This window comes from Callithrix jacchus, chromosome 2, assembly GCF_049354715.1.
Source record: "Callithrix jacchus isolate 240 chromosome 2, calJac240_pri, whole genome shotgun sequence".
Classification (NCBI taxonomy): Eukaryota; Metazoa; Chordata; class Mammalia; order Primates; family Cebidae; genus Callithrix; species Callithrix jacchus.
The window spans coordinates 205,388,230-205,416,086 of NC_133503.1; the positions used below are offsets into that span (position 1 = coordinate 205,388,230).

General features: G+C 55.4%; 2 protein-coding genes across 7 annotated transcripts in view; one reads left to right on the plus strand and one right to left on the minus strand.

Moving 5' to 3' along the window:
* TPPP (tubulin polymerization promoting protein) overlaps nucleotides 1-10,518 on the plus strand; it is a 41,212-nt gene extending 30,694 nt beyond the window's left edge. For all 3 annotated transcript variants that reach the window (XM_078365718.1, XM_035291861.3, XM_002745149.7), the window contains exons 3-4: nucleotides 4,990-5,143; nucleotides 5,702-10,518. In XM_078365718.1, the coding sequence (XP_078221844.1) occupies nucleotides 4,990-5,143; nucleotides 5,702-5,896 (349 nt within the window). In that variant the 3' untranslated portion in view covers nucleotides 5,897-10,518. The remainder of the gene's footprint in view (nucleotides 1-4,989; nucleotides 5,144-5,701) is intronic.
* Nucleotides 10,519-17,134: 6,616 nt separating this feature from the next.
* Nucleotides 17,135-27,857, minus strand: part of CEP72 (centrosomal protein 72) — a 42,968-nt gene continuing 32,245 nt past the window's right edge. For all 4 annotated transcript variants that reach the window (XM_054252362.2, XM_035291851.3, XM_035291847.3 and 1 more), the window contains 4 exons: nucleotides 27,267-27,463; nucleotides 24,066-24,192; nucleotides 20,715-20,826; nucleotides 17,135-17,677 (listed from right to left, as the gene is read on the minus strand). In XM_054252362.2, coding sequence (XP_054108337.1) covers nucleotides 17,521-17,677; nucleotides 20,715-20,826; nucleotides 24,066-24,192; nucleotides 27,267-27,463 — 593 coding nt within the window. In that variant the 3' untranslated portion in view covers nucleotides 17,135-17,520. The remainder of the gene's footprint in view (nucleotides 17,678-20,714; nucleotides 20,827-24,065; nucleotides 24,193-27,266; nucleotides 27,464-27,857) is intronic.

Below are 27,857 nucleotides of genomic sequence, written 5' to 3' on the forward strand. Positions count from 1 at the left end.
GCCTGAGCTGCATTGTCCAGCCGCTGAGCCCAAGTCGGGTGCAGGAAGGGCTCTGGTTTCCTGAGATGAGGGGAGAAGCCCTCTCAGGTGGCTGGACGTCACCTCACCTGCCCCCAGGAGCTCAGCTGGTGGAGTCACCTGTGAGGGGAGGATGGGCAGGGCCTGGGGAGCTTGTCACCAGCCACCACTGGCCCCAGGAAAGGCTGCTCTAGGTCCTCTGTATCTTGCTGGGGCTTGGGGGAGGCAGGGGTGGCCAGCAGGCATTGGGGATCCCCTGGGTCTTGCAGGACAGGACCACTAGACCCTCCCGGGGCACAAAAGCTGATGTGCAGGATGGCGGCGCCAGACATGGCTCCCCTAAGGCCAGTTCACTCCTGGGCAGGAGCCTCCCAGAAGCCCCCACACCCATCGTAGGCCCCACCAGCCAGGGTTCCTTCCCAGCCTCCTCAAGTCTCAGGAGCTACTGGAAGATCCCAGAGGTTGGTGCCCTGGGGGAGCCGCAGCCCCTCACTCCCAGGCTCACCTAAGCATGTGGGGGAGGGGCTGTTTCACAAGGATGTGGACACACAGTTCTGAGCCCAGCGTGGCCTGTGACATCTGCCCGGGAGGAACAGGCCTCGGTCCTCTGAAGGCTGTGCCGGCTGGATCCCAGCTCCCGGAGGCCCCAGGCCTGACCCCAGTGTCCCTGTGAGACCGAGCCAGGCCCAGAGGTCAGGGGACTGGAGCCTGGGAAGCAAGTGCAGGCCCCCCAGGGCATCCTGTGTGAGCGGCGGCCATGACCTGCTGGGTGGGCTTCGGGGCAGGGCGCTGGGCTGGGAGCACATGGGCAGCGAGGATGCCGGGCTTGGCCCTTGGAGGCTCCTCCAGTACCCTGGGCTCTGGAGAACAGGCCCACTCTGTGTCGGGAGAGCCAGGCAGCTGGACTAAGTGTCTCTGGGGAAGAGGCAGGCACGGCTGTCCCAGAACTCCTGAGGACTGCTCCAGGCAGGGGACACCCGGGTCTCCTGGGGAGAGCTCCCCGTGGGCACGGGGCACAGACCCAGGGCCCTTTCCCCAAGACACTGGGGGCACGGGCAGAGCAGGTGTCCTGCTCTGAATGTCGCCTCTGATGGGGGAACCCTCAGCCATCCCCCTCCCTGCCGAGTGACTCACGCTGGTGGTGCCTGGCTCCGAGGACGTCAGAAAGGGCTGCCTGCCCCGGCACTGGTCACCAGGCTGGCAGGCCTGGCATCCACATGTCAGCTTGGGCAGGGTGTGAATAGAAGACAGGAGAGCCTTTGACGGCCCAGGACAGACAGGCCCCGAGGACCCTGGAGAGCCAACTCCCCCGCAGGGCCCAGCGGGCACCGTCAGTTCCAGGCACTGCTGGGCTGAGGGCATAGCTGCTTGGGGTGGCCTGTCTCCTCCAGCCCCACAGGGAACGGTCCGGGTGTCCAGGCTGAGAGCATCAAGGGGCTAAACCCCCCCAATGCTGTGCCCCACCAAGCCACCAGCCCCTCCTGGGGGACGCTGTGGTTCCGGAATGTTCCCTGCATGGTTCTCCTCAGCAGTCCGGCCCCTCCCTGGGGCTCTGTCTCCCCAGAGCCTGCTCTGGCACAGCACGAGGCCTCAGCTCCCCTCCCTGGGCCCCTGTGAGGTGTGAGGGCCCGAGCTGAGCAGGCCACGGGTGGCGGGCATGCCCACCCACAGCTGTGGGCCCTGAGCCCTTGGTGTTTCTGAGCAGATTTCTTCTCCTCTGGCTCAGTGCTGTTCCTGCTGGTGCCATGTTGTGTCTTCAGGATACACATGTAAAGTGTGTGGGAACCTCAGGTGCTGTTTCAACACAGCATACACCTTGGGGTCTGGGAACCTCCCCGTGGCACCTCTGTGCGGGCTCTGAGCTGGGCCACTCGGTGCCCACCACGTCAGGCGCGTATCCCGGGTTCATTTTTGAGGGTTGGGGTGCCGTCCACGTGTGCACGCAGCACAGCACTGGTCTGGCCACGGCTGAAGGGCACTGGCTTGTCTGGGGTTTGGTGACTGTGAACGGAGCAAAGGTGAACATTCGTGTTTATGTGTGAGCCTCCCTCATTTCCCTTGAGCAGGGACCCAGGAGTGGGACTGCTGGGCCTTTGCTGTGACGAGACACTGTCCGCAGCGGCTCTGCCACGTTGCACGGCCAGCTGTGGGTGGGCATGCCTGCCACCCGTGGCCTGCTCAGCTCGAAGTGCTGGCAGTTCATTTATGTGATTGTCTAGCCCCCCGGAGAGTGCCGGGGGCTTCTGTGGTTTCCGTCCGCACTTCCCTGACGGTGCCGACGTGTCCGCCTCTCCGTGTGTCTGTCCCGTGCACGCACTTCTCTGGTGGTGTCTGCTTCAAATGTCCCGCCCATCTTCTCACGTGGATTTTCCCTCACTGCTGAGTTTTCAGAGTCCCTTGCGGATCTCGGAGGCCAGTCCTTTCTCAGGGTGTCTCCCAGCTGCGGCCTGTCTTCTTGCTCTCTTGCTGGTGGCTTCTGAGATCAGTTTCCAACCTTTTGATGAAGTCCAGTTCATCCATTTTTTCCCATATAGATCATGTTTTGTTGCCATTTCTAAGAAATTGTTCCTAAGCCCAGGTCACAGAGATCTTTGTGCTTTAGAAGCTGTAGTTTCTTAGTTAGGACTGTCGTCTATTTTGAGTTAGTTTTGCGGACAGAGTGAAGATAGATCAAAGTGCATTGTGCACAGGGGTCGCAGCTGCTCCAGCTCCGCTGTGGAAGAGGCAGTCCTTTCTCTCTGGCTTGACTCTGCCCCCGCCACCTCGGCAGACAGCATCCGTGCGCTGAGCTGGACTCCCAGGCCATGCGGCCCGCTGCACACCTGTGCCCATGTCGCCGCCACTTTGCAGTCAAGTCTTGGAGCTGGGCAGTCAGTTCTCTGACTGTTCTCATTTCTCGAAATTGTTTTGGCTGTGCCAGGCCCTCTGCTCATTGAATTCTGGAAAGCTTTGCTGGGGTTTTATGGGTCATTTGTCTCCTGAATCGTGGCCACTGTAGATTCTGCAGCTGGGAGTGCCTGTGGAATGCTTGGCCTGCTGGGTGTAGCCTTCTCCTGCCATTCCAGAGGCTTCCCTGGTCAAACGCAGGTGCCTTTGCAGAGCTGAACCTCATCCACAGGATTTCTTGTTTTAAACATTTAAAAACCTCACTTTGGGTTGGTCAGAGGAGAAAAATGTTTTCTAACTAAAATTATTATATAAAAGACCAAGAGTCACTTTAGAACCTCTCTGAAATTGCCTGAATGGCCTGTGATGGGAGGAGGATGTGGGGCGTGGAGTGTGTGCACCTCCGGCTCACCAGGCTCTGCAGCTCTGAGGTGGGGGCAGTGCACAGGGGGTCTACCTGGCAGGTTTTGGAGCCAGGGGGTCTGAGGTGGGGGCCTGTACCCATGCTGCCAAGTGTCCTGGGGCAGCAGAGCCTCCTAACCCTGTCCCTATGTGGGGAACAACTCCACCTAGGACCCCAACACACACACACAGAGTTGGGGCCCCAGCAGGTCCCAGGACCCCCAACTTCCCCTGCAGCTGGATTGGGCTGTGGTGGCCCTGGGAGGAGGAGGTGGGCGCTGCTCCCTAATGGCTCCCCCACCCAGCCCCAGCAGAGTGCATCGTCCTGCAGGGCTGTGCCAGCATCCGGCTGTGTATAGAGGACCTGCTTCTGCAAAGCTTTCTTCCAAGACAGTTTGGATTTGCAGCGCTGCCAGGGTGGCTGTGGGTAACCCCCCTTATAGGCACTGAGGAATGAGAGCTAAGCAGAGCCCTGGCACAGTAAGGGCTTGAGGAATATCTCACTTTATAGTGTTACTACTCAGCGATTTCCTTTTATATAATCCTTTATACAATCATATATTAGTTTATAGAAACAGGGCTTGAAGAATCCCTTTATATAATCCTTTATATATAATCATGTAATAGTTGATAGTATAAGTGCCAAAAGAATATTCCCTACATATATACCTGTAATTATATCTTGGTTCATAATCGGAGAAATGTCTAGCGCGGACACAGTACAGAGCATGAATTAAGGAATAAGCAGCTTATCAGAGGAATGCCTAGAGCAGACGCAGTGCAGAGCATGAATTAAGGGAAAACAGTTATATCAGGACAAGAACCCATGGCCCAGGCGGCAGCGTTCAGTATTGTAAAGATACCCACTGTATGGCGGGCTTGGGGCGAGAGCCACTCCTCCTGATAAGGATTTGTAGGACCTTGCTCGGTTCTTGCGGAAGACCTCCCTCAGACCGGCAGTCCACCTTGGTGACTGTGAACTCTATCAGCTCTTGCTACTGTGCTGCTTGAAAAGCATCTTCCCATAGAACCCACTGGAAGCTGCCAGCAGGTGGCGGTAACCCTGACAGCTCTGTCACTGCCGTTTGACTTAAAGCATCTTCCCATAAATCTTCTTAGAAGTAGTTTGCCCATAGATAGAAGTATTGCAAACTGCACCCTCCTCACTGCGCACGACCTACCTTCAAACCTCGGTGACCTAATGGGGGTGGACCCCTTATTGCACACGGCCCTTGCCTTCGTGGGACTGGGCCCCTTGCTGCGCACCGTCCGCCTCCTGGCCTAGGTGACCTAATGGGGGTGGAGCCCATGTTTTATTGCTCACGACCCTATCACTATCCTTAAAGATGATTTCACTCCCTGCCCTGCCCCCTAACCTATATACAATAAAGACTCAGGCTTCTGGACATTCGGGCCTCGCCTGACTCCGCTCAAAGGTGGCGTGCCCCCAGCCCAGCTGTGTTTTCCTGGTACTTCTGTGTCCTGTCTTATTTCTCGGATCCTGCACCTCAGCACAGCCTAAGGCTCACCCCACGACCCTGTGGGACCTTCAGCCCTACAGGTGGCCGCCTGCGGGCGAAGCCTGTGGGCTGCTGTGCTGTGGCTGCCAGCTCTGCTCGGACCCACGCGGGGAGGGTACCCTGAGCCGGCCCGGGCCCAGCCCTATCACCCGTGTCCCTGCAGAGGGAAGTCTTGCCGGACCATCACCTTTGAGCAGTTCCAGGAGGCGCTGGAGGAGCTAGCCAAGAAGCGATTCAAAGATAAGAGCAGCGAGGAGGCGGTTCGCGAGGTGCACAGGCTCATCGAGGGCAAGGCGCCCATCATCTCAGGGGTGACGGTGAGCGGGGCGGGACGGAAGGCAGGCTGTGGAGGGGGCTGGGGGCGTGGCGGGTGGGTGGTGCCTTGGGCGTGGTCAGGAGGGGGCATGGATTGGGGCGTGGTCTGGTGGGTGGGTGGTGCCTGTGGAGGCGTGGCCAGAAGGGGCAGTGATGGGGGCGTGGCCTGGGCGGTTAGTGGGAGGTGTGTTCAGAAGGCGTGGCCTGGGGCGTGGTCAGAAGGGGCAAGGATTGGGGGCGTAGCCTGGAGGGTGGGGCCTGGCTGTCCTGACAGCCCCTTCCTTTCCTCTGAGGGTGCAGGCCATAGTGTCCTCAACCACATAAATACCAGGTGGAGCTGGGCAATTGTTAGGGTTGTGGCATCTCACTGGCCCAAGGCTGCCGCAGGGCCAGGTGAAGTAAAAATAAAAATGAAAATTTAAAGGCGCATAGATCACAGGGTTTATGCCCCTTGCCCACCGCCCACCGCCCACCGCCCACCGCCGGCAGACCTGCTTAGGGCGCAGCCACCTCACCTGGCTCGCAACTCACCTGCCCCCTCCCTTCCACTCCTCTTGCAGAAAGCCATCTCCTCGCCCACCGTGTCGAGGCTCACAGACACCACCAAGTTCACGGGCTCACACAAGGAGCGCTTCGACCCCTCTGGCAAGGGCAAGGGCAAGGCCGGCCGCGTGGACCTGGTGGACGAGTCAGGCTACGTGTCTGGCTACAAGCACGCGGGCACCTACGACCAGAAGGTGCAAGGGGGCAAGTAGCCCCCCATGCCCGAGGCACTGCGGGTGTCCCCGGAGCAGGGACTCTGTCACCTCACACTTCATTACATTCCTGTACTCACTCGGGCAGAACTCATACCAGTGCCCCAGCAGGGGCTGTGGGGAGGCCGGGCCCAGGCCTCCCTCCTGCCCCTCCTCCTGCCAGCTGCCCCCAGTGCTCCCCTCTCAAACCAGGTTTGGGCCCCCGTTCACTGACTCTCCAATACACCGTCTCATCCTCAGCTGGGAAGAGGAAGCTGTTTCCAACATGTCTCCCTGATCACGCCACGTTGGGCACGTGTTTTGCTGGTCAAAGGGGCATTTTAAAGGAGCGGGCTGTCGTGGCAACAGGAGGCCATGCTGACCTCCTGACCAGCAGACCCCTTCCAGGAGCTCTGAGGGAAGCAGGAGCTAACACCAACCAGCAGGCGGCTAACACGAGTTGGCCCCACCCCAGACGCAGGAGGTGTCTATGGGGCCAAGGCCTGTCCTGCACGCAGCGGACACCACAGGGCCTGCCTGCTTTCCCGGGCAGAGGGGAGACTCGGCCCACCAGGCAGGCGAACTGGGCCTCTGGTGCAGGTGTGGGGAGGCTGGCCACATGGACACACGTGTGCACACGTGCCTACGGGCCAGCTCTGTGCCCAGGGCGGCGTTGGTAAAAGGAAGGCTGTGGGGAACAGAGGGTGGCTTCCCAGCTGACTGTAGTGCCCCAGAGTGTGCGGCTGGAGTCGGCTCCCTCTGCTTTACGGAGAAGGGGCAGTGGCTGCCTGTCGTTCTCAGAGTGGGTCTGGGAAGATTCGGAATGTCTGATCTCCCTGGTGTCACCAGTCAGGAGACACGAGGTGCCGAGACACTCCTCACCTCACACGTGGCAGGGCCTCTGCCTGGCCTCCCACTCGCCCGGCCTCGTCCTCACTAGCTGCACTCTGCTTGCTCACAGACCTCCTACCCACAGCCCAAGCACCTCCTTCAACTCTCTCTAAATGGCCCCGCCTGACCTCTCCCAGCCCCTCCCCTCAGAGCAGGACACCAGGGAGGACCCCCAGGCCTGCAGCGTCTGGGGTGCTTCTCTGCTAGTGAGCGGCCCAGCAGAGCCTGTTCAGGACCCTCCACACTGCCAGGACACACCCAGGCTGCCCACCCTTGCCCATATGCACCTGGGGAGAACCCGGTGCTCCTGCTCCCTCCTGGGGCGGCTGATGGGCGTGGCCACCTACTGTCACAACAGCCCCACTGCCACTGTCCCTTGGCACGCACACAGCCACAGCCTCTTGTGTGACCTGCTGGGCCATGGGTCTGGAGCCTACCTGCGGAGGAGCCTTCAGCAGTCCTGGGGAAACGCTTCAGAGCCTGCTTGTCCGTGGCCACAGTCAGGGCCAGGGCCAGGCTCACAGTACAGGACAGTGAGGTCTCTCCCTCACCGCCATGGCACACGTGAGCACCACCCACCTCCCCACTCCCAAGAGTACACATGCAGCCACTGCCCCACGGAAGACTCCTCCCACCAGAGCACAGCAGGAGCCCCAGGGCCTGAGCTCCCAGCCAGCATGGTCCACTGAGACCTGGGGGAGGGGGTCTCTGAGGCCCCTTGGCAGGGAAGCCTCAACCTGAGGACGGGGTCCTGGCAGGCAGCTTCTATGACAGGTCCTGGAAGTTCATGGTGCCTGGCAATAAAGATGGAAGAATAATGGATCTCAGGCTTCGTGGCTGCTTTAGGATGTCGCCTCGCCAGCCTGGGGGGCGCACAAGCCCAGCCCTATGCCCTCGCTGAACTTGGCGGGACCACGTGTGAAAGGCAACTAACATGCAGGAAACGTTTGAAAACAACTGTGAATGTGCAAAGTGTGGAATCACCCAATCACAGCCCCAGCGCAACCCCGAAAGCCCTCGAAGAGGCCGAGGACAACTGGTCACTGAATAGGGCGGCTCCCCAGGTCCCGAAGCCTGAGACCCGGAGGACCCTGGCACCCTCACCCCTCGTGCTCCTGCCCACTTCAGCCTCCCTGGCCCCAGTGCAGCTCACCCTGGGCTGCGTCTCCTAGTCCGAGGCTGTGTTTCTTTTTCTTCTCATGGGCAGCCCGGTCCCCACAGTCACAGCCAAGTCATGCAGAATGAACGTGACTCCAGAGGACCCCAGCGCTGGAGCTGAGGGCGCTGGGTCAGGATGGAGGGACAGGTGGGTTGAGGGCCGTGGGTCCCCACACTGTGCAGCAGGCAGAGGCTCGCCCAGGCCCTGCTTCGGTCTGTGGGCACGAGGGACACTGAGGACAGGTGCTGGGCGCAGGATGCTGCCTCCTGGTTCCTGGTTGGCCTTGAGAAAAGAGCGAAGCTGTGCCAGGAGCAACCAGAAGCTGGATTTGAGCACAAGAAGTGCCTCCGCCCAGCCCAGGCACCAGCAACCTCGCAGGGAGCAGGCCCTGCCACTGCTGGCCACCTCGCCCACGCCGGGCCACCTTGCCCACGCACCAGCACCGACTCACCAAGCCCTCCCCAGACCTGGCCAGAGTGGCAGGAGCCGTGGGGCCCATGGCGTCCATCTTGGCCCTGGAGGTGAGCTCCTTCACAGAAGTGGCCCCTTCACTCCAAGGGACATCATGGCGTGTGTCCCAAACCCTCGGACATGCCTGTGGGTTCCATGAATAAAATCGAGGCTGCCGTGGCACCCTGTCCGTCCTACCTGGAGCACCCTGGGCTCCTGGAGGGAGAGGCCCCATGCGCCCGCTCTCCCTTCACACACCCAGCGTTGGCACCCATGAGTCAGAGGGGAGGCCTCCCTGGCGTCCCGCCCTCCCCCTGCGGCCCCCAGGCTGTCCTCAGATGTGCGGGAGCCAGGAGAGTGCCCTTCTCCACCCAGCTCCAAAGCGAACCTTTGAAAACACCTACCCTGCTCCTGTCTTTGCCACCTAACCAGGAGGGGCAGCAAAAATGAAGTCGTGAGGACACAGCGGTCACCACTGTCAGTTAAAAATTGTCTGCGGAATCTGTGACTGTATCTGTCCGCCGCTGCACAAGAGACCCGTGCATCTTCCTCAGTCGGTTTCTGAATATTGTGAATTCCAAGCAGATGTTTTTTCTCTTCTGCATGTTTTTATGCACTGCCAATTAGCTACTACTAACCATGGTTCAACAGAAAATAAATGTGTATTTGTGATAAAAGAAACTGCACAGCCTGCAAACCAGGAGAGAGGGACAGGTTCTGTCAGGGGGGGTGACACCAGGAGACAGGGACAGGTTGCATCCATCGGGAGGGGGGGTGACACCAGGAGACAGGGACAGGTTCTGTTGGGGGCGGTGACACCAGGACACAGCAACAGGTTGTCGGGAGGACAGCGCTGATGGTGTCTCAGAATCAGGAAGGGAGAAAGGCGGAGAGAGTGTGTGAAGACTGGTCTCACCAGAGTACTTATTTATTTTTATTTACTGCCATAGGATAAGCAACTAGGTAGTGTTCATAACAGTTAGCTTTACCAAAATTAAAGTTCAAATTATGTTTAAAATATTGTAGCAGAAGATATATATTTATACTGGACTATTTTTACACCTTCTAATATCCTGTCTCAAGTTTGGGCACAGATGCTGGCATTGGGCGTGCATCATGCCCTGTGGCCTCCCCACCTGCCCATGGGTGCCGCTCCGTCCTGGGCCCCAGTGGTGCCAGCTCAGGGCCGGCCACAACTGCCCTGCGTGGCTGTCACCCCCACCCCACCCCGCCTGAGGCTGCTGTGGCCACCTGCTTTTGCGAATGGTGTTTTATGGACAGGGGGCCTGTCCTGTGTGTTCACACACTGCCTGTGGCTCTGTGGCTGGAGTGGGGAGGCGTTGAGATGGAGACGCCTTGGCCCTGGACGCTTCTCTGTCCCTTCACGGGGAAAGCGGGCATGCTGGTCCAGCCCATCTCCTCCTGCAGGCAATCACGCGTGCACTGGCCACTCTCCCACCTGCAGCCCACAGATGAGGGGATAGCACAGGTGACCATGAGGCTGGGCCATGACGTGCCGATAGTCTAGAATGTGTTTCAAACACTGAGCCTGCACCTTTCCTCCTTACTACTGAGCGCTGTGTGGCCTCGGGTGATTCAGGGTGTGGCGTTTGTCCGTGGGCACAGGGCAGGGAGTCAAGGGCACTTGGAGACGCTTTACTTAACTTTTTTTTTTCAACCTCTTAAAAAACTAAACCAAGCCAAACCACAAAGGAAACCTGCACAACTTAAGAGAAACTTGAAAGGGATGGTGTAACTACTAGTTTGTACTAAGTTTTTTTCAAGAAAGGGAAACAAATTTATATATATATATATATATGCAATATATTTTTACACTGAGTAACGCTGGGGAGTACTGAGCGAATCACTTTATCAGCGGACGGGTGCTGTCCACGTCCTGCGTGTTGTGGAAGGCACTTCTGCGCTGTCTGACCCGCGCTCACGGGGACGTCTGCGGGCTCCGTGGCCCTGCTGTGGCTCCTGCAGCGCGAGGCGTGGTGTCACCTGCTGGACTTGCCGTCAAGCCTGGCTTGCAAACCCGTAGTGAAACAGCTCGTGTCTGTGTGCACACCGCCCCTGTGTGTCTGCTGTTGTTAACATTGTGTGTCACATTGGTCAAGTGACAAATAAATGTGTGAAAACATGGATTTCTCTGTTCCTCGGAGTGCACGGCGTCCGTAACAGACAGTAGGGGACGGGTACCAGAGGGGCTCAGGTGGGAGTGTGCAGAGCGCCTCTGCTGGGCTGAAGCTCACCAGGGTGAGAGTCCTGTGTCCCTGTCGCCCAAGGGAGGCTCTCGCTTTCTCATTAGACAGGAGGACTGTGAAGAAGGAAGAGGCGGACCAGCTGCCTGTCAGGTATGAGGCCTGGTCTGGTGCCTGTGCAGCCCTGGGTGGGGTATAGATTGAAGGGGAATGGATGTGAACACTGACCACCAACCATTGTCGCCCCCAAAACAGGGTGATGTCATCACAGGCTGCTATAAAGAAAAAGGCCTGAAACAGCACCCAGTGAACCATTTTCCCCAATCAGGACACATAAAGGCATTCTTAGTGAAGGGAGAATTTTCCACCAGCAGATGTTGAGAAATTGTAAATGCAGAAAGAAAAGGTGATCACAGATGGTATTTCTGGTGTGTGAGGAAACAAAGTGGAGCAAAGAGAATCAATAGTTAAATAATCCAAATTACCAGCGACTGCATCAATACTTTGTGAGATTAAAATGTTTTGTGAAAATACATGGGAACCACCACAGGTAAGCAGAAGGGAGCATGGGGAGGGGCGTGCGCCTCCCGCTGGAGGAACCCGGGGTGGGTGAGAGCGTGGGCTGAGCGCACACCTGGCGTAGGAATGGAACAGAGGCAGAGTGCAGTCTCCAAACGAGCAGAACGGGGCATGCGGGACGGCAGGAGAGCATCTGAGAATGGCAAATGTGGAGAGGGAAAAAATCATGGAACACGGCACAAAGCAGGAAATGAGATGGCAGATTTAAACTAGTGAGACGGTGGATCAGTCACATTCACTGATAAAGCAAGACAGAAACACAGAACAGGGAAACTGATAAAATACGATTTACTTATTTGTAATTTCAGCCAAAGATACAAAGACCAGATCACAACTCCAAACGAAAAGAAAACGGAGGCAAAGGCTGGTTTTTCAAAAGGACTGAAGAGAAAGCTCAAACAACCAGTAAGAATGGGCTGGGTCCCCAGGAGGCAGATGCCGAGTTGCAGGGTCCAGCCCTGCAGAGTCCTGTGAGCCCCTCTCTCCTGGTGTGGAGACGAGAAACTGCGGAAATGAAAGACACAAGACACCAAGAAAGAGAAAACAGAGTTTGGGCCCAGGGTCACTGCCAACCAAAGCTCGGAGCCCGGCCGTGGCCCAGTGTCCGCACGCTCTGACTTTACTCAGTACACAGCAGGGGGCAGGGCAGGTGGGGTGAGGTGATGCTGGTCAGTGGTAGGGTCAGGTACATCACGCGTCTTAGGGATGGCCCAGGACTTTCAAGTAGCCGAGATGAGGTAAGGAGCATAATGTGTCAGCTCTTCTTCCAGACTTGTCAAGACACAGCAAAGACATTAAGATTTATGTTACTTATACTGATGATCTCTTCTAAGAAAAAGAGGAACCAGGTGCAGAAGCAGAGCGTGAGAGTGACATGGAACGTGACCACTGAAGCACAGCATCACCAGAGACAGTTACGCCCCCGATGTCTGCGGGCCTCCCTGGCAGCCGTGAGGCCTTAACCACAAGAGCTTGGAGGGGCGGAGTTTCCTCCTAACTCCCCTGAGGGAGGAGGCATCTCTGACATCTCCTTCCATAGCTTGCTAAACAGCGGGTGCTTTCCCAGCGCTAGGGCTGCCGCACAGCCAAGGCATCCTCCAGCAGCCCTTACCCGGGCGTGACAGAGGGCTTAGAGCATTTTGCCTTGGGGTCACTTCTTTCACAATGTCACCTTAGGTTCACACTTCCCGACCTGAGAGGCATTAGTAAAAGATATATATCTTAATGATTACCTATGAATAGCTAAGATCACTTATGAATAACTAAGGTCCCCTGTGAATAACCAAGGTCCCCTGTGAATAACTACTATGGTTATAGCTCTAGTTATTTTCTTCCTCATTATTTATATGGGAACAGGCTGAGGCTTGTGACTCCTACCCCGGCACTTATGCGGTCTCCCACCCACAATGAGTGGCCTTTGTCTCACCAGAGGCACAGGGGAGGAGGCACGGTGGCCAGGGGGAGGTGGCCTGCTGGCTGGAGATGCCTGGTAGGGAGCCCCCATGGCTTGCATTAGGGCTGGGCTCTGCTGCTGGGAACCCGGCTTCGGCTGCCTGGGCGTGTGTCCTCAGCTCCCGAGCCCAGGCACAGCCGGATGGCATGGGTGGCTAGAGATGGTCTCTGACCCTGCACTCCTTGCTCTGGATGGCAAGAACTTGCCTGAAGGCACACAACTGTCCTTATATCTCTGACACAGGAACACAACTTCAAACGCTGAAGCCATTCAAATGTCGTTAAAGATTATGTGTATTATACCCCCCAAAACTGAAAATCAAGACAATATGGACCAATTCTCAGAGACACATAACTTATAAAAACTAACTCCAAAAGAAATGGAATGCCTGCTCAGCCCTGTGACTCAGGGTAAGTCACTGCCAGCTACAGTGGAAAACGCTGACCCCTCAATGGTGGGGCACACAAAACTTACTACTCACAGCACGCCCAGCTTCAGCAGTAACAGGAGAGCTCTTCCAACAGAGACGAGCAGGCTTCCTAACCCTGCGATGCAGCTGCCCCGGTCACTGGCAGGGAGCTACAGTGGAAAACGCTGACCCCTCAATGGTGGGGCACACAAAACTTACTACTCACAGCACGCCCAGCTTCAGGAGTAACAGGAGAGCTCTTCCAACAGAGACGAGCAGGCTTCCTAACCCTGCGATGCAGCTGCCCGGTCACTGGCAGGGAGGCTCTCCAAGTGGCGCCCCAGCTCTGCACCGCTCTGGCCCCGAAACGACTCACCTCGACCCCACGCACAGGCCGTAGCTCAGAAGCAGTCACACGGCCCCTACCCAGCTCAGGAACACGCAGGGCCAATGAGGAGGACATAGGGATGGTCATGTGAATGGTTCTGCCACATCCGGGAACATGAGTTCTACTGGATCTGCAGTCAGACCCCTGACAAAGAAAGTTGCAGGCACAAGGGACTTCGCCAGCAAGATCCATCACACATCCATGGAAGGAATAATTAGAATCTTAAGTAAATTCTCCTAGAGGATGGAGGAAGAACGACAACCCAGCTCATTTTTCGGTGGTGTAAAGATGCGGTGCCTGGCAAGAACAGCATCACAAAGGACAATCGTACGTCTCCGTCAGCCGTGAAGACAGACACTGACGCTGCGCTCCAGCAGACAGCCACCCCATGCTCAGGAGGCGCTGAGGCCGTCCGAGAGTTCCATTCACGCCAACTCGTTTCACCCTCACAACAACGCTGTGAGGAAGGGACTACTCCCTGTTTCGCAGACGAGGAAATCAGGACCCAAACACAGTTGGTAAATGGTATAGCCGGGCCACAAAATGCCAAACAAAATATTCACCAACCCAATACAATAATATGTACGTAACAGAAAATCGGAAATTTTCAGTGGGACTTACCTCAGAAATTCAAGGCTTTTTTCACAATAGCAAATTATGGTTGTTAACCACATCAGTTATTAAAATGAGAAAAATCACGTGGTATTCTCAATCACTGCAGAAAAGGTGACATAATTCATCCATTCCTGATGCAAATTACTGACAGAAGCAGCTTTAAAATGACAAAAAAACTATGACAAGTAAGCGGATGAATGGTGAGGACTGATCACCCCTCTGAATATTCTAACATGGTGCCTGCTCTTCTGCCACCTCTAATCGGCACTAGCGGTTCTGACCAGCGCAGGAAAGCAAAACACAAACATAAAGTGAAGATCCCGAGTAGCAGGAAAGGGAAAGAAAACCCGTTACTCACAGGGAACACGACTGTGTGCCCAGTGAGGAGAAAAGAGCTGGAGGCAAGTCATCAACACTACTAGATTGCCGGCTACAAACTAATACATGAAAATGGAATTTCCATGAAATGGCAACTCGTAATTAGGAAAATGAAACCCAAACGCATTTTTAAAAGCAGCATTGCAAAATAACAAGGACCTAGAATTAAATGTAGCAAAAGATACCAGACCACTGAGAAATCATCCAGCTGTGTAACATCCTTCTATCCGGGAGAGAACCTGTATTCAGCCCATATTCACTGTCTGTTCAACCCAGCATCACAGGGTGTCGATCACTCCCAAGTTGACCGACACGTGCAAACCCAAACAAAATCCCGGCTCAACCAGCTGCTTCTCAAATGCATAAACCCCAAGGGTCAAACGCAGCCAAGTCCTCACTTCAGATGGAAGGATGCACCCTAGAGTGTGGTACTGGCACAGAGACAGACAAGGAGGTGCAGAAACAGCCACAGAAATCATCCTGACGGGCCGGGCACGGTGGTTCACGCCTGTAATCCCACTTTGGGAGGCCAAGGCGGGTGGATCACGAGGTCAAGAGATTGAGACCATATCCTGGTCAACATGGTGAAACCCCGTCTCTACTAAAAAATACAAAAATTAGCTGGGCATGGTGGCGCGTGCCTGCAGTCCCAGCTACTTGGGAGGCTGAGGCAGAAGATTTGCTTGAACCCAGGAGGCGGAGGTTGCGGTGAGTCGAGATCGTGCCATTGCACTCCAGCCTGGGTAAGAAGAACGAAACTCCGTCTCAAAAAGAGAAAGGAAGACTGGTCTACGTCCGGAACACCATGAAACGGGACCCTTCACCTTCACCACAGGCACAAAAATTAATTCTGGGTCAAATTTATATCTAAAATCCAAAATATGCAACAGAGCAGAATATCTGTATGACAAAGGCAGAGTAAAGATTATTACAAATTAGGATCCAAAACGCTTTGATCATAGAAGAAAACATTGATACATTGGGCCACACTGTTTAAAATTTCTCTTCACTAAAAGACACCATTAAAGTAAAAACACAAGAAAAGCTATTTGCAAATGGAACTCACAAAGCACTACTACCCAGAACTGTAATAACACCTGCCAATAGATGAGACAGACCATCCAGCAGACAAATAGGGAAAATACCTGCAAGGTACTTCAGCAACAGGAAATCCCAGGGAGCCACAGACGCGTGGGAAGGCACCAAACAGGGAGAAGCCAATGAAGCCAGGAGGCCCAGCCCACACCCTCCGGAGCAAGGTGCTAACACCTTGGAAATGGGTGCGGAAAACACGGGCCAGCAGAGGGATTGCACACCACTAGCAGTCGGGCCTGCCGGTGCAACCATGTGGGACAGTTTGGAATTTCTAGTAAACCTGTTAAAAACAGGGCTAGGGAGTTAATGGAAACATGAGCATAATGGGATAGAAAACTCATAAAAATAATCAAGTGGAATTTTTTTTTTTGACATGGAGTCTCGCTCTGTCACCCAGCCTAGACTGCAGTGGTGCAATCTCGACTCACTGCAACCTCCACCTCCCAGGTTCAAGCGATTCTCCTGCCTCAGCCCCCAAGAAGCTGGGACTATAGGCACGTGCCACAAACTGTCTAATTTTCATTTTTAGCAGAGATGGAGTTTCGCCATGCTGGCCAGGCTGGTCTCGAACTCCTGACCTCAAGTGGTCCTCCTGCCTCAGCCTTCCAAAGTGCTGGGATTACAGGTGTTAGCCACCCTGCCCAGCCTCAAATAAATTTTAGAACTAAAAATATATCTAATTTCAGATATAAAAACTTCACCATACAAGCTCAGCATCAAATTAGGCGAGTGAAAGAAAAGATCGGTAAACTTTGCCACAGGACAATAAAACCATCTACAGTAAAGGATGAGAGAACAGGGATGAAAAATATTCGAGTTGAGTGACCTACAGACAGGATCACAGTCTAACAGAAAGTGAACTGGAGTCCCAGCCGGGGCAGGGAGGGAGGGAGGGAGGGAGGGAGGAGTGCAAGAGATGGGGTCAGACAAGAGTATAAATAGTGGCTGAAACTCTGCCAGAGCTGAGGAAAAATATGAACTCACAGGTCCAAGAAGCTCACTGACACCCAAAGGAGGTAGCATCTACAAGCTTCAAGTGGCCTGTCACATATAAACTATGTGATGACAGATGAACCCCGTTCCAACGCTATGAAAAATAAATCTGGTATGACACATTTTCCTGCTGAGTTACAACCAGGACCACACAGAGGTGACACAAGAGGGCAGCCTGAAGCCCAGGAAGTCCTCTTCTGGGGAACGGACCGTGGAGTCCCACCTCTGATTTCCCCAGGGATCACACGCACACACACACACACACACACACACACGCACACGCACACGCACCTAGCACAGAGCATTTTCTTCTTAGGCCTGCTCATCTTCCCAAATTATTTAAATGTCATTTTACAAAACCCTGTTTTACCATCAGAGCGAGTGTGACATAAGATATGGAATTTCCAAAGTAAACATCTACTTTTGTGTTCTATTATGGCACGATTTTCAGAACTACCCTGCGAACGAGAGAGCCAGGGCTTAGGCAGGTGCTTTAGCTACAATACATTCATACCGTGAAACAACACTTAAGGATTTTGCCCACATCTGTAAGTGTTACTTGTATTAAGTCTCTGAACTCGATTATTCCCGCTCACCCAGCTGGTGCATAACTTGCTCTAGAAAATAACTCAACGAAAGCTGTTATAATGTGATACAGACACTTTTCAGAACAGCGTGTCCATTTATTAAATAAAGATCATACACAGCTCTCATTTACATGAGGTAGTGAAACACTGCATTTACATCCTCTCTGGATATCGGATGAAAGATTAATGGTCAGTTGGTCTCAAAATACGTCAATGTGTTTTGACTCCAAACGTGAAGGGCTTGGATGGGTCATATCATTTTCAGATGCTTTAGAAAACCAAGCTATAGCCCCTGAATACATTCCAAAAATCCTAAGTACTTACAAACAGAGGCAAGAACTCTTGCCAGCCAATACACTCAGTAAAGAAATAGGAAGGCACAGGCCACGTAATTCAGCAGGTAGCTCAAGGAGCAGCACTGCCTCCTGGCAGGAGTCAGCAGGCCTAGCAGCGTCTGGGGCCGGCGCTCCCTTGTGGAAACAGGGCCATGGTCTTCTTGAGCTCCTTGTAGCTCCAGTGCATCTGCTCCACCTCGGCTCTGTGCTGCGCCCGCACCTGGCTCAGCTCCTGCAGCAGGTGTTCATTGGTGCTGATCAGGGAGCTGCAGAACGGCAGGGAAGCAGCTGCTTTAGGCCTCCGTCCTCTCCAGCAGTGCCGCCTTCACCTGCCAGGCCTGGACGTCCCCACACACACGCCAGGCTCCTTCCACCACCCGTCACATGGTCCCATCACCTGTGTCCCACTGGCTACTGCCTCCTCCCCTCCCGGCCACTGGCTGACTCCTGAGCAGCTTAGAGGTGCTGCTCCGCACCGACTGAGAATCGATGAGCTGAATGGGCTAATGAGTGAGTGAACGCACCCCTGGTATTCCAGCTACACACGGTTTCATGAGAAAAGGATGATAAGCATTATAGTTGACAAAACAGTGTTCTAATTCTAGAAAAGATACAGAATTGAATCTTTGATTCCCAGTTTGATATCATAATAGTTTAATAGAAAAGCCCTAGTTTTTAATACTGTTGACCATTTTTATTCTAGAAGGGATTTTTAGAAATAAAGGGCTATTGCATTTTACCAACTCTGTCATCTCCAAATTGCCCTGCTCCCCCAGTCAGCGGTGACTTAAGGACATTCAGGGCATTGCAAGTATTACACCAGGCAGGGCCCACTGACCTCTGCCACATTAGCCGCAGAGATGTGCAGGCCATGGACAGAGCCACTGTGTAGGCACAGGCCCTGTTCGCTTGGACACCATGGAGCCGCTGGCAGGCAGAGGCCCAGACGGGATAAAGCCATCAGGGATCCTGGGGGCAGAAGCCCAGTCCCACCATTCTGGGAGCTGTGCACCCTGCCTCGTCCACATCCAGGCCACAGTGCTCAAAGAGCATGACCCCCAACTCTACCTTGACCTGCCACAGACAGGCCTGCCAGGTTACAGGGAGTAGCGTGGCTGCATACGCCCGTCACAGTCCCCTTCCTTCTGCTCCTCCGAATCTTGTCTCGGCCCAGTCTCATCTTTCAGGACCCCTCCCCTCTAACTTACACCTGTGATGGACCTATGGGGGTCTGTGGCCTTTATCCTGGAAGGGGCAGAGCCTGGCTACACATATGGCCAGACTATACTCTAACCCAGGTGAGGTGTAGCAGCCTCGGCCGGAGGGGGAGGAACAGGAGGGAGAATGGGAGGGGGAAAGGGAGGCGAAAGAAGGGATAGTGGGGTAAGGGGAGGGGGAGGAACCAACCACAGACCAGCCTTCCCTGCTCAGGCCACAGGAACAGGGGTTCACATAACAGCACCCAGAAAACCGCCCAGAGCAGCCTGTCCTCGCCTCCTCCAGCAGCTCGCCTCTTCCTTACCGCACCCGGCCTTCAACCACTTCCCAACACACAATTCTTTGAATACAAACTAAGATTCCGCCTTGAGGAACCCCTCACACCCAGCCTCCTTCTCACTACCCCACTGTAGCCAGGGAGTAAAGGTGACATCTCCATGTTTCTAACTGAACACGAACTGAAATGAGGGGAAGCAGAGCTGGAGGAATGCGGCCCAGGGAACCAGGATGCCCCACCACGGCCGGCCATCTCCATGTGCCTGTCTCCCCGGTCACACTGCACGCAGAGTCACACCGCACTGTCCATGCCTCACAGTCCACGCCTCAAAGTCCACGCCTCACAGTCCACGCCTCACAGTCCATGTCTCATGGTCCATGTCTCACAGTCCACGCCTCAGTCACACCTCACGGTCATACCTCAGTCACACCTCACAGTCCACACCTCACAGTCATACCTCAGTCACACCTCACAGTCCACACCTCACGGTCATACCACAGTCACACCTCACAGTCCACACGTCACAGTCATACCTCAGTCGCACCTCACAGTCCACACCTCACAGTCATACCTCAGTCGCACCTCACAGTCCACACCTCACAGTCATACCTCAGTCGCACCTCACAGTCCACACCTCACAGTCATACCTCATGGTCACACCTCATAGTCCATACTTCATGGTCACACATCACAGTCCATGCCACACAGTCCAAACCACACAGTCCACACCTCACAGTCCACACCTCAGGGTCCACACCACACATTCATATCTCACAATCACACTTCACAGTCCACACCTCACAGTTACACCTATACCTCACGGTCCACACCTCACGGTCACACCTCATAGTCTACACCCACAGTCGATGCCTCAGTCCACACCTCACAGTCCCACCTCACAGTCCATGTGTCAGGGTACACACCACAAATCATATCTCAGTCATGCCTCACAGTCCACACCTCACAGTTACATGAGGGTCACACCTCAGTCTACACCTCCCAGTCGATGCCTCAGTCCACACCTCACAGTCCACACCTCACAGTCCATGCCTCAGTCACACCTCATAGTCCACAGCTCAGTTGACATTGCAGTCATACCTCAGTCCACACCTCAGTTACACCTCACAGTCCACACCTCAGTCCACACCACAGTCTACACCTCACAGTCCACACCTCACAGTCTTCACCTCACAGTCCATACCTCAGTCCACATCTCACAGTCCACACCTCACCATCCACACCTCAGTCCACACCACACAGTCCACACCTCAGTCACTACACAGTCCACACCTCAGTCCACACCTCACAGTCCACACCTAAGTCACATCTCACAGTCCACACCGCACAATGACCTCACCATCCACACCTCAGTCACACCACGCAGCCCATACCTCAGTCCACACCTCAGAGTCCACACCTCAGCTTCATACTTCACAGTCTATGCCTCACAGTCATGCCTCATGGTTGACACCTCAGGACCCACTCCCCAAGGTCACACACCTCGCGGTCCACACTTCACTGTCCATGCCTGATAGTCGTGCCTCATGGTCAGACCTCACATCCACACCTCGCAGTCACACTTACTGGGTCACACTTCCTGATCCACACCTCATACCTGCTAGAGCAGGAAACACCTCAGTTTTCAGAGGAACGTTTATGGACGTTTCAAGTCAGCAGGGGTCCTGGGTGCCATCCAGCAAGACTCAAAAGCAGCTACTCCTTGTGCCCTCTGGTGCGACCCAGGCCAGCCCCACCCTCTCTGTGCCTCCGCCTCCTCCCAAGGGCCCCGCCAGGCCTCCCGGTGGCACCTGTGGCTCTCCTGCAGCATCTGCGTGAGTTCCGGGATCTTGTCATAGTGCTCCAGGTGCTGCTTCAGCTCCACAATCTCACCACACAGCCTCGTCACACTCGTTTGAAGTCCTGAGACAGAAAAGAAAGTGCCACTTTTTGGTAAAACTCATCCATGCATTTTGAAAATGAAAACAATTCTTGAACTTCCATCCTCAGGTGATCCGCCCACCTTGGCCTCCAAAGTGCTTGGATTACAAGCGTGAGCCACCACGCCTGGCAGAAAATGAAAACAATTCTAGATTTAAACTGGATCTTGGTTACCAGAAGAAGAATATAGCAGGAAAAGATCAGTTTTAATGAGACTCAAAGACAGGGTGAGCATGAATGCCAAGGCCCCACCTGTGCTGTTTCTACCCCTGCCCTCCCAGGGCTGAAGCTGTGTGGTCTGCCCTCCAAAGTCCCCCACGGAGCCACACCCATGTGAGGGCAGGGGGAGGCAGCACCGGCTGGAGGCCCCACCACTGGGCCTGTCTGGGGGCTTCTCCTCCACCAGGAAGCATGCTCTGCCGCTCACAGGAGAGCCCATGGGTTTCGGGAAAAGCACTAAGCGGCCTACAGTGGCCACAGGTCTCCCCAGTGCCCTCTGCCTCTGCATCCATTAGCGGTGAAACACATGGCCGGTTTCCATCTACAAACTCCAACGCAAGAGGAGAAGAGAGATATTCTTTGGTGGCTTCCCAAATTCACACATGGGATACAAATAAACACACATACAGACCCACTCTTACAGAACCACATGGTGACCGAGGCAGTGAGAAAGCCGGGGTTGGGGGGAAGGTGGCAGGCAAAGGGTGACAGTGACACCTACGGCAGGCTCTTCTCACCCACAAGGCAGTGGCGTTGCAGGAGGAGCCACACTGTTAAGGTCATGCCACGCCATGCCATGTGGAGTCTGTGTTGACATATATGTTCACGGAGGGCATGAGAGAAGGAAACGCAGGGCGGCACCATTTTGGGACATTCCACAGTCCCCATGGTGGTCAAACCAAGAGTCCTTAGATGGCAAAACCATCTTAAGCTACAGCACCCCAGAAACAACACTATAGAACCCCAGGGACAACACTACAGCACCCAGAAACAACACGACAGCAGCACCCCAGGGACAACACTATACAACCCCAGGGACAACACTATACAACCCCAGGGACAACACAACAGCATCCAGGGACAACAGTGCAGCACCCCAGGGACAACATGACAGGATCCAGGGACAACACGACAGCATCCCAGGGACACCACCACAGCATCCCAGGGACACCACCACGGCTTCCCAGGGACAACACCCCGGCTTCCCGGAGACAACACCACAGCTTCCCAGGGACAACACCACAGCTTCCCAGGGACAACACCACAGCATCCCAGGGACAACACCACAGCATCCCGGAGACAACACCTCAGCATCCAGGGACAACACAACAGCTTCCCAGAGACAACACTATAGCTTCCCAGAGACAAAGAAGCCTTGCAACTCCAAACACAAGACCTGGGACAAACCCCCAGCAGCCACATGTCACATACCATGTCCACCTCTGCAGGGGTGGGGCAGCTATCAGCAGTGGGTAGCTGACAGCCCCCAATTGTCCTTGCTCCCTTGGGAAACCCAGTGGGCCAACTAGGGAACCACAGTCCTGCCCCCCATCCAAGATGGTGAGGCCCGGGAGCCCCGCGTGGTGTGGAGAAGCTGGTGCAGCCCTGTTATCCCTCAAAGCTGACCCACCTGGGCCCTGTAGAACAGAGCCTGCACCAAGAGGAACAGTGGGTGTGGGGTCAGGGTCAAGGTCAAGCAGATGACAGCATCAGGGAAGGGTAGAGGAGAGAACAGAGCGTGAAAATCCCCAGAAGGAGGCTGCCCTGGCCTTGATCCATGAGGTCAGAAAGCTGTCCCGACCCTGCCTCCTCCTTGAAGTTCAGAAGAATAAATTTCACGTAAAAAGGAGTAAAGTATTGAAGCCAAATCCCATAGTTTCTGTGAGACAAAGGGTAAGGGCACAAGAACATCATACGGCAAGCCACGCCCACAGAATGAGCTCACAACCGGAGCCATCATTTCAAAATGAGCAAAACACAAAAAGGAAATGACAGAAGAGATGAAAAAACAATGACGGAAACGTCAGAAAAGAGATGTCTGAACTCGGAGAAGAATTAGCAATCAAAGAAAAAATTCACACTGGAAGGAAGGCTAAGAAGGAGCTGAGACAGAGCCCAGCAAGCCCTCCCTTCCCACTGATGGTTCCAGAAACGGGCACAAAGCAAAGGAACCTCCTTGTAACGAAGCTGACTTCAGCGTCCACACAGGGCGCCCATGGGAGCCAGAGTGACGCTCCCACAGTGTGTAATGAAGCCGACTTCACCGTCCACACAGGCCACTCATGGGAGCCAGAGTGATGCTCCCACAGCGTGTAACGAAGCCACGTTCACCGTCCACACAGGCCGCCCACATGAGCCAAAGTTACATTCCCACAGCGTGTAATGAAGCCACCTTCACCGTCCACAGGCCACTCACGGGAGCCAGAGTGATGCTCCCACAGCGTGTAACGAAGCCACGTTCACCGTCCACACAGGCCGCCCACATCAGCCAGAGTGATGCTCCCACAGCGTGTAATGAAGACACCTTCACCATCCACACGGGCCGCCCACATGAGCCAGAGTGACACTCCCACAACGTATAACGAAGCCACATTCACCATCTACACGGGCCGCCCACGAGCCAGAGTGATGCTCCCACAGTGTGTAATGAAGCCGACTTCACTGTCCACACAGGCCGCTCACGAGCCAGAGTGACCCTCCCACAGCGTGTAATAAAGCCACGTTCACCATCCACACAGGCCACTCACGGGGGCCAGAGTGACACTCCCATAGCGTGTAGCGAAGCCACATTCACCGTCCACACAGGCCACTCATGGGAGCCAGAGTGACGCTCCCACAGCGTGTAATGAAGCCGACTTCACTGTCCACACAGGCTGCCCACCAGCCAGAGTGACCCTCCCACAGCGTGTAATGAAGCCACGTTCACCATCCACACAGGCCACTCACGGGAGCCAGAGTGACACTCCCACAGCATGTAATGAAGCCACCTTCACCGTCCACACAGGCCACTATGCCACATCCATACCAAGACCTCCCTGAAACGTGTCTGTGGCACAAACTCTGGCGGAGGCAGCCTCCATGCCAGCCGCGAGGCAGGGGCTAGGCTCTGCACTTAGCAACTGCGTCTGCGGCTGCTCCCTCCCTCAGTAGGAATTTAAACAGGTCGACCCAGGCACATCCGAACACTGACGTTTCGCAACGTTCTTACCAGACAAACTTACCAGTGATCTGCAAATTTAATGTGGCTGCAGCGTCTGCATTTTTCACCTCCTTTTTCATACTGAACAGAAGCGATTTTAAGCCACTGTTCTCTTCCAAAGTTGTATCTAAATGTTGTCTCAAATCATTCTGGGGACACAGAAAACACACTTAAAATGCACAAGTCAAATTCAGTAAAATGCATAAAGAAAACAGAACTGAAAACTTTTGAAAACCCCAGATCGTTTCGCGTAGTCACAACGAGAAGGCAACGATTCCGTTTCTGGCAAAGCTCCCTGCTCCCCACCCTGAGCCCTGCCCAGCCTCACAGCACCCTTGGGAAGGGGTGGGAAGAGAGGAGGCGATGGAAAGGGGCACCCCAGCCTGTGAGAGCCCCACTTCCAAGTCTCCCCATACCTCCAGCACCCTCAGGGTAGGGGCAGAAAGAGAGGAGGGGACAGAAGGGGTGCCTGGACCCGAGAGATTCCCACTCCTGTCTCCCAGGTGGTTTGTGCTCCAGTGGGACCTGCAGGCTTGATGCTGGGCAGAGCAGCTGGTGGTGGCTGGGGCCTCTCCCAGGACGCCCTCACGAACACTGCAGGTCCCAGGCCTTGGTGCCAATATAAGGCACAGGGGCCCTGCAGGAACCCCCTTCTGCTCTGGCTCTCATATCCTCGAAGTATGGTGAACACATGGAGCACAGGACAAGCTGTCATCAAGAAGAGGACAGGGCCATGCCCTCAGCCACATGGCAGCCTCTGCCCCTCCCCGGCCCCAGGGTGCTTAGTGAGGCATGAGCCATCCAAGCCGCCAGCAGCTGTAGCCAAGGTCCCCAGGGATCCAGTCTCACCTGCCTGCTGCTTTCTCAGGCACCAGCAGGCACATCTTGGGGCTGGGGGCGCTGAGCAGGCCCCACCTTGCTACCCCCAAGGGAGGGAGTGCCGGAGTCTGTGCAGTAGAGCCCTCATGCTCAGGCTATCTCTGCTCGGAGAGCCCACCTGCCAATGACCCCTTGGCATGCAGAGATCCACCAGGCTCCCAACACCCGTGGTGAAGGCTGATTGCTGGGTCTGAGACTCTTCCCCTCAGGCTTATCTTCACCAATTGTTCATTTTGCAGCCTCCTCCCCAAGGCGTCTGCTGCGGTGATGCCAACCTGCACCACCCCTCCTCCTTGCAGCGCTCTGGGCCATTCTGAAAGCTCCTGGCAGCGCCCCTCTCATGGTTTGGCCTCCCAAGGACGCAATGAGCTCTGGAAGGCAGAGCTGTGGGCTCCCAGCTGTTTTTCATCGAACTTAAGTTCTTGCTCTGTCATCCAGCCAGAGCTGTGGCACAATCACAGCTCACCGTGGCCCCCAACTCCTGAGCCTCGCCTCCACCTACCAAAATAACTGGGATGACAGGCATGTGCCACCACATGTGACTGATTTTTAATTTTGAAGCTGAGGCCAGGGCAGGTGCGGGGAACGGATGACCAGCTGCGCCCAGGCTGGGCACAGCACATATGCCTCAGAGGCTGTGCCCAACACGGCAGCTGGGAGTGGGGTCAACTGTACCCTAGGACACACCACTGCAGCTTCCACAGGAAGCACAGTTCACATGACTGAGGAATGAGCATCCCCGTGTTACAGAGTAAACTTGGGTGCTTCTGGAATGACAGATGCACCTCCCTGGAAGGCGGCGTCCACCCGACTGCCGCCTGCTCTCTCTTCAGGGTTCCTGCCCTTAGTGACTTCCAGATCACTCACCAGGGAACCAAGGCTGCTCTGTCCCGTGGCCCAGGGTTGCTCCGAGGGACAGGGTTGAACAAACAGCACAGGGTTAAAAAGCAGGCTGCCATGGTGGCCACAGCTGTATGTGACTCCCACCCCAGGCGGCCCTGGTGCTCAGCTCACCCTCGGGCTCCGTCTGTCAGCTCTGTGTGGTCCCAGGCACAGAAGGGCAGGGGGTGTGCCTGGATGCATCAGCAGTGATGGCACCCAGCTCACTTTCCAGACAGGGCCACGTGTGTTTAAAAGCAGAGGCTTCCAAATGGGGGGTAGGGGGTCACATGTTTTTCAATGCAGGGTTCTGTACAGGGAGCCATGTGTTTAAATGCAGAGGCTTCCAAATGAAGGCCACATAGGTTTAAAGGGAGACTTTTAGATGTGGAGGCCACGTGTGTTTAAACAGAGGCTTCTGGACGGGACGGGGCATGGGCCATGTGTGTTTAAATACAGAGGCTGCCTGTGCTGTTTCGCCAACTGTCCTTTTTCTTCTCTAAAGAGGAAGCATTGTGTGGGCTCTCTGAGATGTAGGTTCTCATAAAATAGACAGCATCTACCTGTCAGACAAGTTCAGAGGTGGTTTTCTCAGCTGTCCCACAGTGCCTTCACTCGTGGGGCCCTGCCTTCACCAGGACTCCTGGAGGGTGGCTTCTGTCTGGGCGTGGCTCTCTGACCACCACCTCCATGTCCTAAGGACTCCAGCAGCCCATAAGGAGGCCCGTGCAGCCTGGAGGGAGCCTGGGAGGATCCTGCCCATGAGGCCTCAGTGGAGACGGAGACGGAGACGGAGACGGACACACCTAACTGAGCTGAGCCTGAGGCCTGATCCACATAAATCCAAGCTGATAAAGGTGGGTTTTCAGTTGCTGGTTTTGGGGTAACTTGCCCTGTAGCCCCACCTCCCTGTGGGACACTGGCCGTCATCTCCTTCGTAAAAGGAGAGTGGGCTCAGGTGTCTCCAATTCAAGGCCCTGTAAGGCGGGCCAACAAGATAAAGTCAGGTCCAGGCCTGGCTCCCGCAGCACCCAGCACCGTGCGGCTCCCTTGGGCCCGGGGGAGGGGGCTGCTCAGCTTGGCACAGGCAGGGTAGCAGCAGGGAGCCTGTGATGGCCTGAAGCACTGGAGCCTCTCAGCAGGGGACTGGGGAGCCTGGGCCAGAGGACAGGGGCCTAAAGACCGTCTCCCGCTGGCGTTACCCCTGCCCACCTCCCCGGCCCAGCCCCTCCAAGGAAGGAAGGTGGCCAGCACTGCTGCTGCCCCCAAGGTGCTCTGGCCTGCTGTGAAACAGGGCCGGCAGTGATCCTGGGGGCGGCCGGGTCCTGGGCAGGGAGGGGAGATGAGGTGCTGCAGAGACGGCGGCTGGGGCAGTGGGGCGTCAAGGAGCAGCCCTCACTCCTGGAAGTCAAAGCCCATCTCCCCCAGTCACGTGGGCGCAGAAGCACCGCCAGGGCGGGCTCACCAGCTCCTTGCGTGTGCGGTGCAGCTCCGCCGTCACCTCGCTCATCTCCAGGGCGTGCTGCTGCCGCTGCTCCGCAAGGCGACTTTGCAGGGATTTGCTCTCCAGAGCCGGGGAGCCGACATCTTCACCCACCATCGCGGAGCCATCCTGGGCTACTGTGAGTTCTTCAACAGAGGACAAAATGCGTCTTGCCTGAGCTAGGAGTGAAAATCAAATCCTACGTCAGCACTGAGGCTTGGAGGGTGAACATAAAACCGGCTCAGTGTGTCCTGAATCACACAGAGGATGCCTTAAAAAGACGGCAGGCAGGGAGGGGGCGCCAGAAAACCACCTCAGGCTCTGCACGTCCACATAGGCAGGGTAGGAACTGAAGAAAGAGAAGAGGCGACCCCAAAAAAAGGCTGTGACGGGACGCCACGTCTCAAGGTTTCAATGGCGCCACCGCAACTCGCTATGCCTTCCACAAGCACCGACCGCCCTGCTGTGGAAACTACCACACAGAAGACAGCCGGCAACTCCACACTGTGACAGAGCCAGGGACAGTGCCACTGCCACTGACCACAGCAAGCTCAGGAGGCCCCTGCAGGACAC